The following is a 16,648-nucleotide window of genomic DNA, read 5'->3' as shown; positions in this document are numbered from 1 at the left end:
TTTTGCTGCAGGAACACAACACAACCTAATGTACTTCATAAATGTGGCCTACAGTTTATCAAACTATTGCGACATCTATAGACCCTTTTCTATTTCAGGGGGTCTCAACGGTTTGCTCATTCAATTAAGCTAATTATCAAGGTCAATGATTTGATTTGCAAAGCAACTGCATTTATTTTACCCCCTTTTTCGCCCCAATTTCGATCTTGTCTCATCGCTGCAACTTCCCAACGGGCTCGAGAGGCGAAGGTCGAGTCATGCGTCCTCTGAAACATGACCTGTCAAACTGCGCTTCTTAGTACCTGGTCATTTATCCCGGAAGCCAGATACACCAATGTGTCGAAGGAAACACCGTTCAACTGACGACCGAGGTCAGCATGCAGGTGCCCGGCCCGCCACAAGAGCGCGAGGAACAAAGTTAAGTCCTCCCCGGCCAAACCCTCCCCTAACCCGGATGACGCTTGGCCAATTGTGCGCCGCCCTATCGGACTCCCGATCACTACCGGTTGGGATCGAACCCGGGTCTGTAGTGATGCCTCTAACAATGCGATGCAGTGCATTAGATTGCTGTGCCACTCTGGAGGCCTACTTTTACTTTTTAAATTAGCTACTTTTTACTTTTACATGAGTTGTTTTTTTAACTCTAAAAGGGCACTATCATAACAATTTTCACGGTATTATTCCAATCACATAGTGTGAAAATATATACAAAACACAAGAAAATCCTTATTTTGACTGCAGTAGGCCTTTAAAGGGGAACACTAAGATGAATTGCATTTTATCCCATAGCATGAAAATGAGTCCTCCTCCGTTCCTCTCTTCCTCTTTTCTTTTCACCAGTCTTTTAATTCTGTTGGTATTGGATGGGGAAATCTGGGCTCTCGTTTGGATACTGCCCATGAATAAACCATTAACTGTGCAATCTCAGGGTGCCCAAAATAAAAAAAAAGACTTGGATACTTAATGAGTGTGCGATGATTGTAAATATTAGCACTATTTTGTGTGTGTGTGTGTGTGTGGGGGGGGGGGGGGGGGGGGGACTAATGAAAGCTGTGGGGATAAAAGTGTAGTTAAAAGTACAGTAGAGTAGGAATATTCCCTGTCTGTGTTGTAGATAATGAGTGTTGGGCTTGGCTGGGGCTGGGGGACTAGGACTGCAGTAGGGTAGAAGAGGCTGGGGTGGGGTGGAGGCTGGGCTGGAGGCTGGGCTGGAGGCTGGGTTGGGCGTGGTTAAGCATGACTACAGCTGGAGCTGGAAAAGACTGAGCTGTGCTAATTTAGTTGGACTGGCCTGGGTCCGCGCTTGGCTGTGAGAGAGTTTCACAGTGTTCAGGATTGAGATACTTTAAGATTCCATCTCTATCCAAACACTTCTAGGGCGTGAGGCCCCATCTCTTTCCAAATACATCAACAGCGTGAGGCCCCATCTTTTTCATAACACTTCCATGGCCAGTAGCCCTGGCAGAGCTGCAGTGTAATCTGCTCTAAATGCTTATATTAAGAGACTGTAATTACCACTAGTCTCTCTCTCTCCCTTCTGGAGAACATCAGAGATGGCTTAGTTAGCCCAAACAGACCGCCAGCCAGGACCGAGACTAACCACTCAGTGCACAGCCGCACCATTGGCTAATAGGCTAATAAACCGCTGCGTCACTGGCTAACAACAACATAGCGACAGCCAGGATACAAAACAAGGAGATACAACAATTTTTCTCGACACAGTGTTCATACCTACTTCAGAACATCTCAATGTAGTCCCCAAAGAAAGCTACGGAAGGGCAATGACGAAGGCATTACACAGTAGAACTGTATGTTCATTTTTCTCTTCTACCTGTACATGAATCACCGTGTCTGTAACGCAACGCTTTCATCGTATTCAAACCGCCGCAACTTAAAAACAACCTTCACCTTAAAAAACAAGTACGCTAAAAAAACAATCCCATCCAAGCACAAAAGGCCCTTTCATATTATATGATCATCATAAAGACAGGTATTTCCTTTGTGTTTCTCTCTTCTCCTGTCAGACAGCGGCAGTGATGGTTCACATTAAAGAGTGTGTTTCTGCGTCGGTGAGTCTCGGCCAGGCACACACAAACGCGCATGCACGCGCAAAAACACACACACACACACACACACACACACACACACACACACACACACACACACACACACACTCTCTCCAAAGGGAAAGGCTGCACTACTTAGAAGATAATGAGGAAACAAACTGGACAAGTACGATTGATCCCACTGTTTTATAGCACGGGGGATTATCAAAGGATTATTTTAGGGTAATTATGCACGAAGGTCGACAACAGGCTTTCATGTTGCTGCAGTGAATGGCAGCAGGGTGTGTTGTCACAGAGTGTGTGTAGTAAAGAGAGAGAGGAGGCTTGCCATAGCTACACGCACAGAGGCAAGCATGCACAGGCAGGCAGACACACACACACACACACACACATACAAGTGCACACACACAAATGCACGCACGCGCACACACACTTAACAGGAAGCCACCATGCCCTGGCGCCTTTCAAACACACCAAATCAGCAGCCAGCAAACTTGGAATGTTTCTTCGGGAACACAACTGCCTTCCTTTTGTCATTCCAATCTCGGAGGGACAACGGTCAAGATGAGAAACTGCTTGCCTGTTTGGCAGAGGAATTCCAAGTGGAAATTCCCAATTGGAGCACCTCTCTTGTGAGGCATGTTATCGATCAGGTCCCGTCCATTAGCAAAGGAGATGAACGATGGGGTAATTGGAGGCGGCACAACACAGCAGGATGGGAGATCATTGATTGACCTCTAAGTGGTAATTACACATGATACCCCCCAACCCCCCTCCCGACCCAGTGTAATCACTTCTCCCTGTTAACCCATAGGTCTCTTCTCTTCCTTAACACCTACCATTATTTACCTAACCACTACCAATACAAACTTCTTCCCTTCTCTTTTCCTACTGTATCGATGGTACCCTCCACAAACTCACTGTGTTGGGTATGTGCTGTATATCTTCAGGTTATTCTCTTGTAATGAAGCCACCATTCTAGTCACCAGAATATCCTTATCTAAAGTCTCCCAGAGACATCATGCATGTAATGGATGTATGTCATGTTAGTAACACAAATGGTAATAGCAGCAGCCAATTAAATGAAAGGAGGGAATGGATTTAGTTTTGGAGCATGTCTGCATTCCAAATGGTAACATTCCAAATGGCACCCTATTCCCTATTTAGTGCAGTAATTTTGATTAGAGCCCAGGTCAAAAGTGGTACACTATATAGGGAACATGGTGGTATTTGTGATGAAGCCCATAAATTGAGTTTGGATACCAGACAATAGGATGTTTGGTTCGGATTAGTTTGGGGTAGGAAATAGGTCACATTGTGGAAACAATACCACATGCTAATTGGCAAATTCAATAGGCCACCATTTTATGTGTTTGTGGGAAATAGAGGAATTATGAAAGTGTATTTCTCCAGAGTGTGTATGTTTCAGCAGAAGAGAACATTTATATTGCTGTGTGTGTGTGTTAGTCTTGATGATGTACTGTGTGCATGCATGTGTCGGGGTACATCCCAAATGGCACCCTATTCCCTATATAGTGCACTACTTTTGACCAAGGCCCATAAGGCTCTGGTCAAAAGTAGTGCACTATACAGTATAGGCTACAGGATGCAATTTGGGATGCAAACACTGTGTAGTCTTACGGAAGTCTCTATCCACCACAGTGGCGAAATGCTGATGTGTGTGTGTTATTGCTGAGTGTGGGGAAGTGTATAAGTCAATCTCCTGCTCTGACATGGCGGTGTGTGAGACTCACCAGTAGTGGAGGAGATGTTGACGTCTATGCTGATCTCAGGTATGCCCCCTCCCTTCAGCGCAGCCACACAGGTGTAGGTGCCAAAGTCAGTGAACTTCAGGTCGATGATGTCCAGGTTGGTGGTGCCTGGGGAAATGTCAGGGTCCGTCTGGGTGATCACCATTCGCTCAGAGCTACGCATGGCGCGGCCGTTCTTCAGCCAACCAAATGTCAGTTCCTCAGGGGGCGTGGCCTCCACCTGGAAGGAGTGGATAGTTGAGTATGCGTGTGAAAAGGGGATTGTGTGTGTGTGTGTGTGTGTGTGTGTGTGTGTGTGTGTGTGTGTGTGTGTGTGTGTGTGTGTGTGTGTGTGTGTGTGTGTGTGTGTGTGTTCTTACCTGGCAGGAGATCTTGACCTCGCGGCCTATTTGGATGTTGTCGTCATTATGGTAGGGGTCAGGGGTGATCCAGAAACGCCCCTTCTTCAGCGCTGTGGAGAGAACATACAGGCAGACACACCAAAAAGTGAGAGAGGTACGATGCATGTGTGTGTTTAAGTGGCAGCCACAGGAGTAATTCCACATTGCCCTTTATTTGACACTGTAGACAAAATATACACTTAAAAGCATTTTTCTGCTATTTGTAGAACAATAATGGAAAAACAAATTTTTGAAAGAAAATTTGTATTTTTGCTTTTCCCCAACCTCATGAGACAACAAAAACACAACAGTTGAGAGGTTAGAGACAGCATGGGTCAGCAACAGTGCAACACTTTTTAGAAGGGTGCAGGAAATTGATTTTGAATGGGGCGTAAAATTGTAAAGTAGCAAACTGCTGGCTGATCAGACTGAAATACTGTATGTTTGTCTGAGATTCACTTTTTCCAGTCACAGTCTGTCTGAGATGTGATTCATCCAATCACACAAGTGTTGCTTGCATTCATTGATTGGAGAGGAAGTCGTTACACGAACAAACACACACACACACAGAAAGCAGAAATATCAATGGAAAGATACTTATGGCTAATCCAGTTTAGTTTTCAAACAGCGTCATCAAATCAGAGCGAAGAGAAAAGCGGGCTGATTTCATTCTAATCTATGTGGCATTGTTTCCCAACGCTGCTGCTGTACAATTCATCTCGTCTGCACACAAAAAAAATGATGGCGCTACAGAAATCGTTTCATCTAGCAATTCCCTTGAGACATTATCATATTCGGTTTGGCGAAAAAGGAAAATGAAAACAAAACCTGCATGTCAGGTTTAAACACAGGAAATTGAATGTGCAAAACATTGCGATGCTGGAGCCGAGCAGAGAGAAGAAGGGGGGGGGGGGGGGTGGCACAGAGGGAAAGATTGACACAAGCCTGCACACTAAGAAACCAGACTCAAACCAGACTTAAATCAATGTCAGCAGGCGGGTGAAAGACTGAAGACTGTTCCTGACACGTCTCAACAAATGTTAGTATTTGATTTTTATTAGGATCCCCATTAGAGGTTGCAAAAGCAGCAGCTACTCTTCCTGGGGTCCACACTTTACATGAAACATGAGATAATACAGAATACTAACAGACAAGAACAGCTCAAGGACAGCACTACATCAATTTACAAAAGGCCCACAAAGTTTGTGTGTATGTATTGATATGTAGGCTATCTATGTCAAATACAGGAGAGGTGTTGTGCCGTGAGGTGTTGCTTTATCAGTTTTTTTAAACCAGGTTCTCTGTTCATTAAATGAGATGGGAGTTCCATGCAATAATGGTTCTATATAATACTGTATGCTTTCTTGAATTTATTCTGGATTTGGGAACTGTGAAAATACCCCTGGTGCTATGTCTGGTGTGGTAAGCGTGTGTGCCAGAGATGTGTGTATGTTGACTATGCAAACAATTTGGAATTTGCAAAAAAAAAGACAAAGTGATGCAGTCAGTCTCTCCTCAACTCTTAGCCAAAAGACACTGGCATGCAGTGTTTACATTAGCTCTCTGAATACAATGAAGTGTAACACGTGCCGCTCTGTTCTGGGTCAGTTGCTGCTAAACTAGGTCTTTCCTTGCAGCACTCGACCACACAAATGGACAATAGTCAAGATATGACTGTCACGCCCTGGCCTTAGTTAATCTTTGTTTTCTTTATTATTTTGGTTAGGTCATGGTGTGACATGGGGGATTTATGTGTTTTGTCTGGTCTAGGGTTTTTTGTATGTTTATGGGGCTGTTTCCTTTCTAGGTAGTTTGTAGGTCTATGGTTGCCTAGATTGGTTCTCAATCAGAGGCAGCTGTCTATCGTTGTCTCTGATTGGGAACCATATTTAAGCAGCCATATTCTGTGGGTATTTTGTGGGTGATTGTCTTCTGTCTTTGTGTCATTGCACCAGATAGGACTGTTTTGGTTTTCACATTTGTTATTTTGTATTGTGTAGTGTTCTCGTGTTATGGTCTTTATTAAACATGTTGAACTCTAACCACGCTGCATTTTGGTCCTCCTCTCCTTCAACGGAAGAAAACCGTTACAATGACAAAACTAGAGCCTGTAGGACTTGCTTTTTGGAGTGTGGTGTCAAAAAAAGCAGAGCATCTCTTTATTACGGACAGACCTCTCCCCATCTTTACAACCATTTAATCTATATATTTTGACCATGACAGTTTCCAATCTAAGGTATCACCAAGTAATTTAGTTTCCTCAACTTGTTCAACAGCTACACCATTCATTACCAGTGTCGTGTCTTCAGTATCCTTAATGTGATGACATGCTATTTTATCAAATCTAATACCTAACGTTTAATTGATTACGCGATTGAATTAAAAAATGCAACAAAAAATGCATTAATAACCTGGGGCACCATGGAGAAGATTATTTAAGGAGGTCCGCCTTCCAAATGAATTCTTAGAGATCTAAAGATCTCTTACATTTCAGTCATCATTAATTATACTTTACTTTCTTTCAGTCTCATCTGAACGTCGTACAATTCTTGGTTGTATGCACAAACCTTAGTTTCCATAATGAATCAGCAATATACAAATTGGCTTAATTATTTATTTACTAACTAACAAAATAATCACAGAAATACATTAAAAAAACAGTAGATATTGGTTACTAACAATGATAGAAAAGTCCCTAGTGGACTAAACAGACATGACAGCTTGGTAGACAAAAGGAAAGGGGTGGGACCGAGAGAGCAGGAAAGACAAAATGGATTCATTACACATAGTCTATAATTATATTCATTGATATGCTAATCCTTTCCACATGAACGGCCGCTCATTCGAGAATAATAGCAATGTATATATATTTACGCCCGTTTGTCGTTGGTGGCTTCTCTGTTGGATTCCTCGATCGTCTTGTAGGGTTCATCAGAGTCTCTGGTAAGTCTTTCGCGGCTCTGGTGGTTAGAATGGATACTTCAGACTACCATTCAGAAATGTTCTCATAGATTGATGCTTCGGCGGTTGTCAGTATTCTCGTTCTAGGTTAAAGTAATTTCTAACTGCAGACCGGAAATTTGTGTCTAGAATTTGCTTCTTCTGTAGTGAATCGATAGTCTCAGAGTCTAACCATCTCCAGCCGTGTAGCTAATGCTCCACGTGGGATGGTTTTCTAGTCTTATGGTTTGTGTGGTCTTAACCTTTAGAGACGTCCGGCTTACCGTGGGTTTATTTGCCTTGTTGTAGTTTGAAAGACTTCACACCAGCGTCACCCGGCATGTTTTGGTCTATGATGCCTAATGTGATGTCTGGGCTCACGGGTGTGTGGCCACTGACTAGTTAATCTTTATATGAAAATCCATACTCTCATTTAGAATGTTAATAATTTCACATTACATTTTTTCACAAATAGTTTAATGTTTAATCACATACGTTTCACAATATTTAGATGTAAACCTGACAGCTGGAAATGTACACTTTAAAATATACCGTTGTGTGTGTTTCCTGTCCTTCATGAGATCACCAAATGAAACACACTCGTCATAACTGTCCATTATGTGTCCACGGACCATTCCCACATTCTCAAAAATTCCCATTTTGGGTATTTAGTAGTTTGGCCAAGTGAAGGCCTTTGTTCTCTCTCTGTGCTCTCTCCCTCTCTTTCAGCATGACCAGGGGGAGAGAGTCTCTGCCAAGAATTTATGACCTGAGATAACAAAACCTGGGTTAGGAGAGAGAGAGAAAGGGCCTCGTCATGACACCAGATTCAGCTGAGGTCTTAAACTTAGGGAATGATTTGTACCAAATACAATGCTCTTAATTTTAGAGATGTTCAGGAACAGTTTATTACTGGCTACCTATTCCAAAACAGACTGCAACATTTTGTTAAGGGTTTCAGGGACATTAGTAGCTGTGTTTGCTGATGCGTATATGGTTGAATCATCAGCATACATTGACACACATACTTTGTTTAATGCCAGTGGCAGGTCATAGGTAAAAATAGAAAAGGGTAAAGGGCTTAGAGAGCTGCCCTGCGGTACACCACACTTTACATGTTTGACTTTAGAGAAGCTTCCATTAAAAAAACTCTGAGTTCTATTAGATAACTCTGAATCCACAATTTGGCCGAGGTTGATTCATGTCAGGGTAGGTTCCTGCAAGGCTTAGATCACAGTTAAATTATCTTCACACATTTAATTTGTGACATACTTTTCTCTCCGGAGCAGCTTTAGGACTGTAACAAGTATACAAATATTTTTTAAGTGGTGCTGAATAACATTATGTGACCCGTTTCAGGAAACTAGGGTAATGTCGCGGGTCACTACTTCATAGGAGAGCCATTTGAAAGTAAACTTTTTTTTTAATCAAAATGCATTTTGGGCAGAAATGCCTTCTTGAACATGTGAACTTTCATGTGCCTTAATAAATTGTATGCCATCTGTAAATAAAAATGTAATGAAAAATGAATAAGGCAACAACCTTCCCGCTAGCCATGATTGGCTGAAATAATGAGTGGGCTGGACATGCCGAGAGATGAGTTTCGATTGGTCGGCAATACAGCACGCTTCTGTCTATTTGAGCTGGTCAGTATTCTATGTATTGCTCTCCACTTTCTGGAGGACAGAGTTTTGAAATCAGTTGAATTAGAGTAAGATAGCTAAGGAGATGGAGAAAACACCTTTCTCCGGATTACATCTTCAAACTAAGTTCAACCATGGCATCCGTGACAGGAAGACTCGTCCATCCATGAATGATGTACACATGGAAGATAGTCCATCGTTATGTGTATTATCTTATTATTCGTATCTCGGATGCAAGTAACCATTTCAGGTGCATTCATAAATTCAGTCTGGCCATCTACTCCGATTTCAGAGCACTCTCGTCTGAGTGTGCCAGAGCGCAGAATAAATTATGTAATTAAAGGTTGGCAAAAAAGCATAATACATTTTTTTTTGCCAGCAGCACAGTTACAGTCACCAATGCTCTGGATAACATGTAAACAACCTAACCAGCTCTGCTAGGGCGAGTAAAATGGTCAGAGTTTCGGTGGGGGCTAAAGCTTAAGAGGGTGTGAATGATGTTGAATGGCTGTAGACAAAAAAACTCTCTCCAGTCGGTACAAAAACATTCAAAGGCCATCACATGATGATGATGATTTGATTTACATATGATTTACCATTTTGTAGCTCTGTGTCTCTACACAATTTCACATTTTGCTACATAAAATCGAATCAAGGCGGTCGGTCACATACAGCCATGGATCGACTATACTGTAGGCATTCGACTATAGTGAAGGCAAAAGCCCATTTGATATTACATATAATATTGTTCAAAATGAGTTGCGTACGTAATTATGTCTGTTGATATTGAAAAAGTTGTGCTGAATCACAGTATATCCATGGATTGACAGTGACCTTCACAATTCAAACATCAGGTATTAACGAAAAGCCATATCACCGCTCTGTCTGTACGCTCTCAATAGAACAGCCTAGTATGTCATCATGTTGGAAAGGCAATTTTCCTGAGATGTAATATAATATAATACAGTAATACTATTGGACGTATTTACACAGTGGTGGAAGCAGTATACACTTCGTTCCAACCATATAAATAGTAAATACAAGCACATAGAGGTACTGTATGGGGAATCAGTTAATTAAATGGTTTAGAGTGGATACTACCAGTGTACCTTAACAGTGTGAAAGGCTATTTTGTGTTGCCTCTGTGTTGAGTTGATCTATTACAGCATTCCATTAATACTAGTACACAGACTGTATCCTAGGGGATGGACTACTATAATCCAATCAGATCCCATTTAGGCTCCCGATTGGCGCAGCAATCTAAGGCACTGAATCTCAGTGCTTGAGGTGTCACTACAGACACCCTGGTTTGATTCCAGGCTGTATCACAACCGGCTGTGATTGGGAGTCCCATAGGGGAGTGCACAATTGGCCCAGCGTTGTCCGGGTTTAGCTGGTGTAGGCTGTCATTGTAAATACGATTTTGACTTGCCTAGATAAATGAAGTAAAAAAAAAAAATGTTGTGTGTGTGCGTGCGTGCGTGTGTGTACATGTGTGTCACAAAGGTGTCAGTGTACAAACATTGGATTAAGACTGTAACAATTCACTCTACCTTAGTTAACTGTCTAGTGTGAATACTCTGACATTGTCAAGTCAAGTTCAAGTTCAACACGGTGTGGACTGCCTCCCTCTTGAAAACATATTGTCCACCAAACCCCAAATCCTTCCCCAAAACTCTACACACATTCCTCAAGCAAGGATACAGGAGACACAGGCAAGCAAGCAAGCAAGCAAGCTAGCATGCATGTACACACACACACACACACACACACACCTCTATACAACAACAACAACAACGCAATCATTACAAAGGCCCAGTGAATCTTTAACTCTTTAACGCGGGCACCGCTCGGAAACAAAACCTTCCCATTTACTGTAGGAGGGTAAACCCATCGCTCTGCTTGTCTCCGCCTGTTCTTACATCACTTCCAGCACTTCATCCATACCTCAAAAGAACATGCGACTATAGAAGCGGTGTGGAGTAAGCTGGTGGAGCATGTTGGTATACAGAGAAGGCAGAGCCCAGGCACAGAAATTGAGTCACTTATTAAGAAGAATCCTAGCAAATTGGAGCGAGAGAGGGGAGGAGAGGTGAGGAGACAACCTGGACTCATGGTTAGATGTAGCATAGTAAATAAAAATCTTGGCCACTTAAATTAGTATGATATGTTACATTATGTAGGGTGTTTGTAATAATTTACCAAGACAGGGGCTGACCGTTTTCATAGCCTACTGGTTCAATTTGAATGTTTGTCATTACTCTGCCCTTTGGCCACACCTAGTGGACTACATCATATCATGGCCATTGAAATGTCACTGATCGCTGTTAATATTGTTCAATAACTAAAGCTGAAGGTGTGTGTTTAAAGTCTTTGTTTAAAGTGTGACCGAACCCCAATTAGTGCACTTGCCTAATGACATATTTTATTTGTTCAAGGGTGTATGTAACTTCTTTCCTAGGTCGGTTTGACCTCACAGCACATTAGGGTAATCAACGGATGCTGAGTAAGAGAATTCCTGCTGCTCGTCTTGTTCATAATGACGAGTTTAGGATTTGTATTTTTTTCTATAAAATGGAATTGTACTATCGCTTTAATATTTTTTTTTGGTCTATGTTGGGAATGTCGGGGGATCCGTGGTGGTGGTGGTGGGGGGGGGGGGGGGGGGGGGGTGTATGTTGGCATTATCCAAATATTCTTGTGCTCTGTTTCTGTCTCTCTGAAGGATTTGAGTTTTTTTTTAATTCAGATGTTTTTTTTCATGCTGCTCCTCTCTCAATCTCTCTTTTCCTCTTTCTTCATCATTTGACTTCTCCTCTTATCAATAATTGAGTTTCAAGTTTCAGCCTCTGCGTATAATTCAGGGGATGGTGAAGTTGTATACTGCCGGTCTATTGTCATGAGTCCACGAGTTCTTGACGATTCAGTTTCCTTTGTTTGACATAATGAGCATGGTAAGAAATTATATTTTCCCCATACAGCTTTGAACGTCTCCCAAAGAAGAGAGGGGGAGGTGTCGTCATTTTTATTAATTTGAATGAATACATAGGGTCGTGTTTAATCTTTTTGTGTGTGTTCGGATTAAGAGCTAAGTCCAGAATGTGGGGGGGGGGGGGATGTTCTGAAATTACTATAGCAGAATATTCTGTCATTTTAAATGAGGGGAGAATGTTACTATCTAAAAAAATTAAAAAGTAGTCTATGCGCGAGTAGGTTTGATGAACATGAGAAAAGTAGGAGGAGTCCTTTGTGTCCGGGTGGAGGAAGCGCCATGGATCAACACAACCCATTTGGGTCATGAATGTAGAAATCTCTTTTGCAGAAATACTTTACAATTGTTCCTCAAATGCAATGTATGTTATACCATTTTGTAGCTCTGTGTCTCTGCTTTTATTCAATGTAAAAACACAATTTCAAATTTTGCTACTTAAGACTGATAAAGCAGAGTTTCTGTTGCAACAAACAAAGGGGATGACCTATGAATATGGTAACAAGGCCAGCCATCTTTTGGCAAACCAACTTAAATGCCAGTCAGCATCTCACCTCTCAGGTAAATGACTCTTCCCATAATCTTACAAGTGATCCCCCTAATATGAACTTTTGTGTCATTTTATTCTAACTTCTACAAATCCCCATCAGAAAATACGGCTATGGACAACTTTTTAGATAACTTGGATATTCAATCCATTGATATGGACATGAGTAAAGTTCTGGATAACCCTCTGCATCTAGATGAGATAACAAAGGGTCTAAAGTTAATGCAAAGTGGCAAGGCCCCAGGCCCTGATGGCTTCCCCGTCGATTTGTATAAAGCATTCTCAGATCAACTCGCCCCATTACTATTAAATATGTTCATGGACTCCATATCACAGGGCTCTCTCCCCCCCGATGCTAACTCAAGCCTTTATCTCACTCATGCTCAAAAAAGAGAAATATCCGGCGGAATGTGGTGGATATCGGCCCATTTCACTTTTGAACGCTGATGTTAAACTATTATCTAAGGTTCTAGCATGCCGGTTGGAACCCTGCCTTCAGGATGTCATAGCTGATGCTCAAACAGGCTTCATCAAAGGGTGACAACTGTTTGCCAATGTATGCCGTCTTTTGAACATTAATTTCTCTCTTTCTGTCTCTCCAGACCCCAAAATTTTTGTTTTTCTTGATGCGGAGAAGGCTTTCGACCGGGTGGAGTGGGATTATTTAGATTTTGGGATTTTGGGAAGATTTGGTTTTGGGTCCAATTTCATCTCATGGATACGTCTGCTCTATTCTTCTCCTATGGCTAGGGTACACAGTAACTCTCAACATTCAAAATACTTCCCCGTCTCCAGAGGGACCGGTCAAGGGTGTCCTATGTCCCCGCTCCCTTTTTGCAGTTCCGATAGAACCACTTTCCTTGGCCTTAAAATGATCATCATCATCCACCGAGCTGGTGAAGAACACAAAGTGTTCAAAGTGCAGATTATCTACAGTTATATATCACTAACCCTATGAACTCTGTTAATAACATATTTTAGACACATTCGGATCATTCTCAGGTTACAAATGAAACATTCAGAAAAGGGAATGTTTTCCGATCAACCCCACTGCCAAGCAAATTCCCCCTGGAGCCCTCTGGTTTTTCCTATTTTGGTGTGAATATGACACATTCTAGCTACCCTCCATAAAACTAACTTTGCATGTCTAGTCACATGAGTTAAAGCAGACTTAAAACGCTGGGATAGTCTCTCTCTTTAGCTGGCAGAATTCATCTTTCTGCCAAAATAATTTTTTTGCCAAGTTGGACAGGCTCGTCAGTCATTTTATCTGGGCAGGCAAATCACCTAGGATACATAGAGCAAAACTTTTAAAAAAGAGACATGACGGAGGATTGGCACTTCCAAATGTACTGCTTACCTATCGAGCAACCAATATTCTAAAGATTATGGTCTGGTGTGATGCTTCAAGTAACAACTGGTGCTCATTAGAAGCACACTCCTGCCAATCATCCTCCCTTTTTGCTCTTACTTGTGCCTCACTGTCCTTGTGTCCTTCAAAGTATACGGGCAACCCCATTGTGCTCTCTACTTTGAAGATCTGGGGATATTTTCGTCAACATTTTAGACTTTCTGCCCCTTCTCTTCTAAACCCTATTTGGAACAACCACTTATTATTATTATTTTATTTTTTATTTATTTTTTGCTGTGGAATCAGCAGGGTCTGATTTCTAGATTATATGACATTATGCTTTCCTCTGAACCCTCTCCAATAAACAAAATCAAGACAGACTGGGGTAGTGAACTTGAACTTGACCTTACTGGTGGGAGGAGGCCCATAGGGCTAACTCCACATCCTCATGTACTCATTACGTTTAATTCAGTTTACAGGTCTTGCACAGAATTCACTACACCAAAGAAAAACGGTGTAAATTCCTCCCAGACACAAATGGGATGTTCAATCACTCCTGCAACCCACACCCATATATTTTATTCATGTTCTAAGCTGTCTGAGTCTTGGTCATCCCTTTTTAATACTCTCTCTAATATTCTAGATCTTGACCTGCAGCCTTGTCCTTTGATTGCTATATTTGGAGTTCCATCTTTGTTACCTAGTCTCACTAAAAGTAAAGCAGACGTTGTAGTGTTTGCTTCCCTCATAGCCGCCAGCAGATCTTGCTTAATTGGAAATCCTCCAAAACCTCCCACTGTAACATCTTGGTTGAAAGATCGAATGTCTTTTCTACACTTAGAAACAATTAAATACACTTTGAGAGGTTGTATTGATTACTTTTTCTTGAGATGGCAGCCTTTCATTTTATTTTTTGAACAGTTGCCTTCTATTTATCAGGAGTAAGAATGTTGGCCAACAGGGGATATGAGAGGATGAGGGAGGGAGGGGACAGTATGTTGTGATATTGTGTTATTTATTTTTGTGTATGTGTGTATGTGTGTATGTACCAGTTAAAAGTTTGGGTACACCTACTCATTCAAGGGTGTGCCTTGAATTCTAAATAAATCAGACCGTGTCACCAGCAAAGCACCCCCACACCTCCTCCTCCATGCTTCACGGTGGTAAAACACACATGCGGAGATCATCCGTTCACCTACTCTGCATCTCACAAAGACAGGGTGGTTAGAACCAACAATCTCAAATTTGGACTCGTCAGACCAAAGGACAGATTTCCACCGGTCTAATGTCCATTGCTCGTGTTTCTTGGCCCAAGCAAGTCTCTTCTTCATATTGGTGTCCTTTAGTAGTGGTTTCTTTGCAGCAATTCGACCACGAAAGCTTGATTCACACAATTCCCTCTGAACAGTTGATGTTTAGATCAGTCTTTTATTTGAACTCTGTGAAGCATTTATTTGGGCTGCAATCTGAGGTGCAGTTAATTCTAATGAACTTATCCTCTGCAGCAGAGGTAACTTCCTTTCCTCATGAGAGCCAGTTTCATCCTAGCGCTTGATGGGTTTTGTGACTGCACTTGAAATAAAAATCGAAGTTCTTGACCTGGATTGACTGACCTTCATGTCTGAAAGTAATGATGGACTGTCACTTCTCTTTGCTTATTTGAGCTGTTCTTGCCATAATATACTAATTTTGTGTCCCAGATTTTAATTTACTATGTTTCATTCTAGTCTGAGACCATGCTGGAGGACAGGAGAGAGCCTGCATACAAAAAACAGCTCAGAAACAGGAAACATTTACTGAATGTAGACCTTTCCTGCATTCAAATGGCCAAATCGGCCTCTAGTGACCTCATGGTTGGAATGTTATTCAGTTTTGTTATATTGCAGTCTTCTGTGATGTGTATATATAGTGTCATATTGGGATACAAACTCAAAATGGAATACATTTCAACTCTATATCTGACATGGTACAGGTGTCTTTTTTTTCTAAGCCCATAACCATGTTTGTGAGGTGTATACTTTTGTGTCAAAGTAGATTTGTTTAAGACTACCAAGAAACACTCTGTGTGACCCTGATTTACCTCACTGCAGTAGTTAAAAGCGTTTAAGTACCGTGAGCACCGAGGCACAAAATGAAAGTTAACGTGCACAAACACACATTCACCATGCATTATTAATGAAAAGGCTTTTGGAAGTTGGTTCTCTTCACCGCTCTGAACATTTCTGTCACAGAACCAGGGCCATGGTTGTGCGGGAGAGAAAGAAATGATCAATGAATACTGTTTCCAGTAAGACTTTTCTTTTAAAGCTCTTTACCTGCGCTCTACAGAATACTTTTCTACCCTGCATTATCAGAAAGACAATGGAAGGAACTGTTTAAACACTTACTACACTCCACTAATGTCAGGCAATTTCTTTCTTTCTTCTATGATCTAAAGAGGTTACACTGATTACATTGTAGCTAGGGCACTGATGAATAGGATACTTTCTGGTTACCTGGATTTTATTTACCTCTTTGAATATGAATCATGATGCAACCTCCTGCGTGTTTTGTTAAGCCAAAGTGCTTGTGCCTGTAAAGAGAGTGTACTATTCTCCCTGGCTTTAAGACTTTAGACGTGTGTGTGTGTGTGTGTGTGTGTGTGTGTGTGTGTGTGTGTGTGTGTGTGTGTGTGTGTGTGTGTGTGTGTGTGTGTGTGTGTGTGTGTAATAGTCTCCATGGTGGTACAGTAGCTGTGGTGAATAATAATGGGTGGCCTGTAACATGAATAAGTAGATAATGACACAATGAAAGAAGTCTCTTTTGGGGTTTGGTCCATAGAGGACTCTAGTCACACGGCTGATTACAATACCCCCTCATGGGAGCTGCTTAGCTAATGAGGGGACACATGCCCCTGACGTGGGTACAATGACACAATTACAGGCACGTATACACAAACACAAATTCACATACACATAGAG

At 41.8% G+C, this 16,648-nt stretch overlaps 1 protein-coding gene across 1 annotated transcript in view; it reads right to left on the bottom strand.

Annotated features, from left to right (window-relative positions):
• LOC110529233 (MAM domain-containing glycosylphosphatidylinositol anchor protein 2) overlaps nucleotides 1-16,648 on the bottom strand; it is a 364,546-nt gene that overhangs the window by 160,800 nt on the left and 187,098 nt on the right. Inside the window, exons 7-8 of the mRNA XM_036985374.1 lie at nucleotides 4,198-4,289; nucleotides 3,821-4,058 (exon numbers count right to left, since the gene is read on the bottom strand). Coding sequence (XP_036841269.1) covers nucleotides 3,821-4,058; nucleotides 4,198-4,289 — 330 coding nt within the window. The remainder of the gene's footprint in view (nucleotides 1-3,820; nucleotides 4,059-4,197; nucleotides 4,290-16,648) is intronic.

Source organism: Oncorhynchus mykiss, chromosome 8 (assembly GCF_013265735.2).
Source record: "Oncorhynchus mykiss isolate Arlee chromosome 8, USDA_OmykA_1.1, whole genome shotgun sequence".
NCBI lineage: Eukaryota > Metazoa > Chordata > Actinopteri > Salmoniformes > Salmonidae > Oncorhynchus > Oncorhynchus mykiss.
This window is presented reverse-complemented; position numbering and strand designations above follow the sequence as displayed.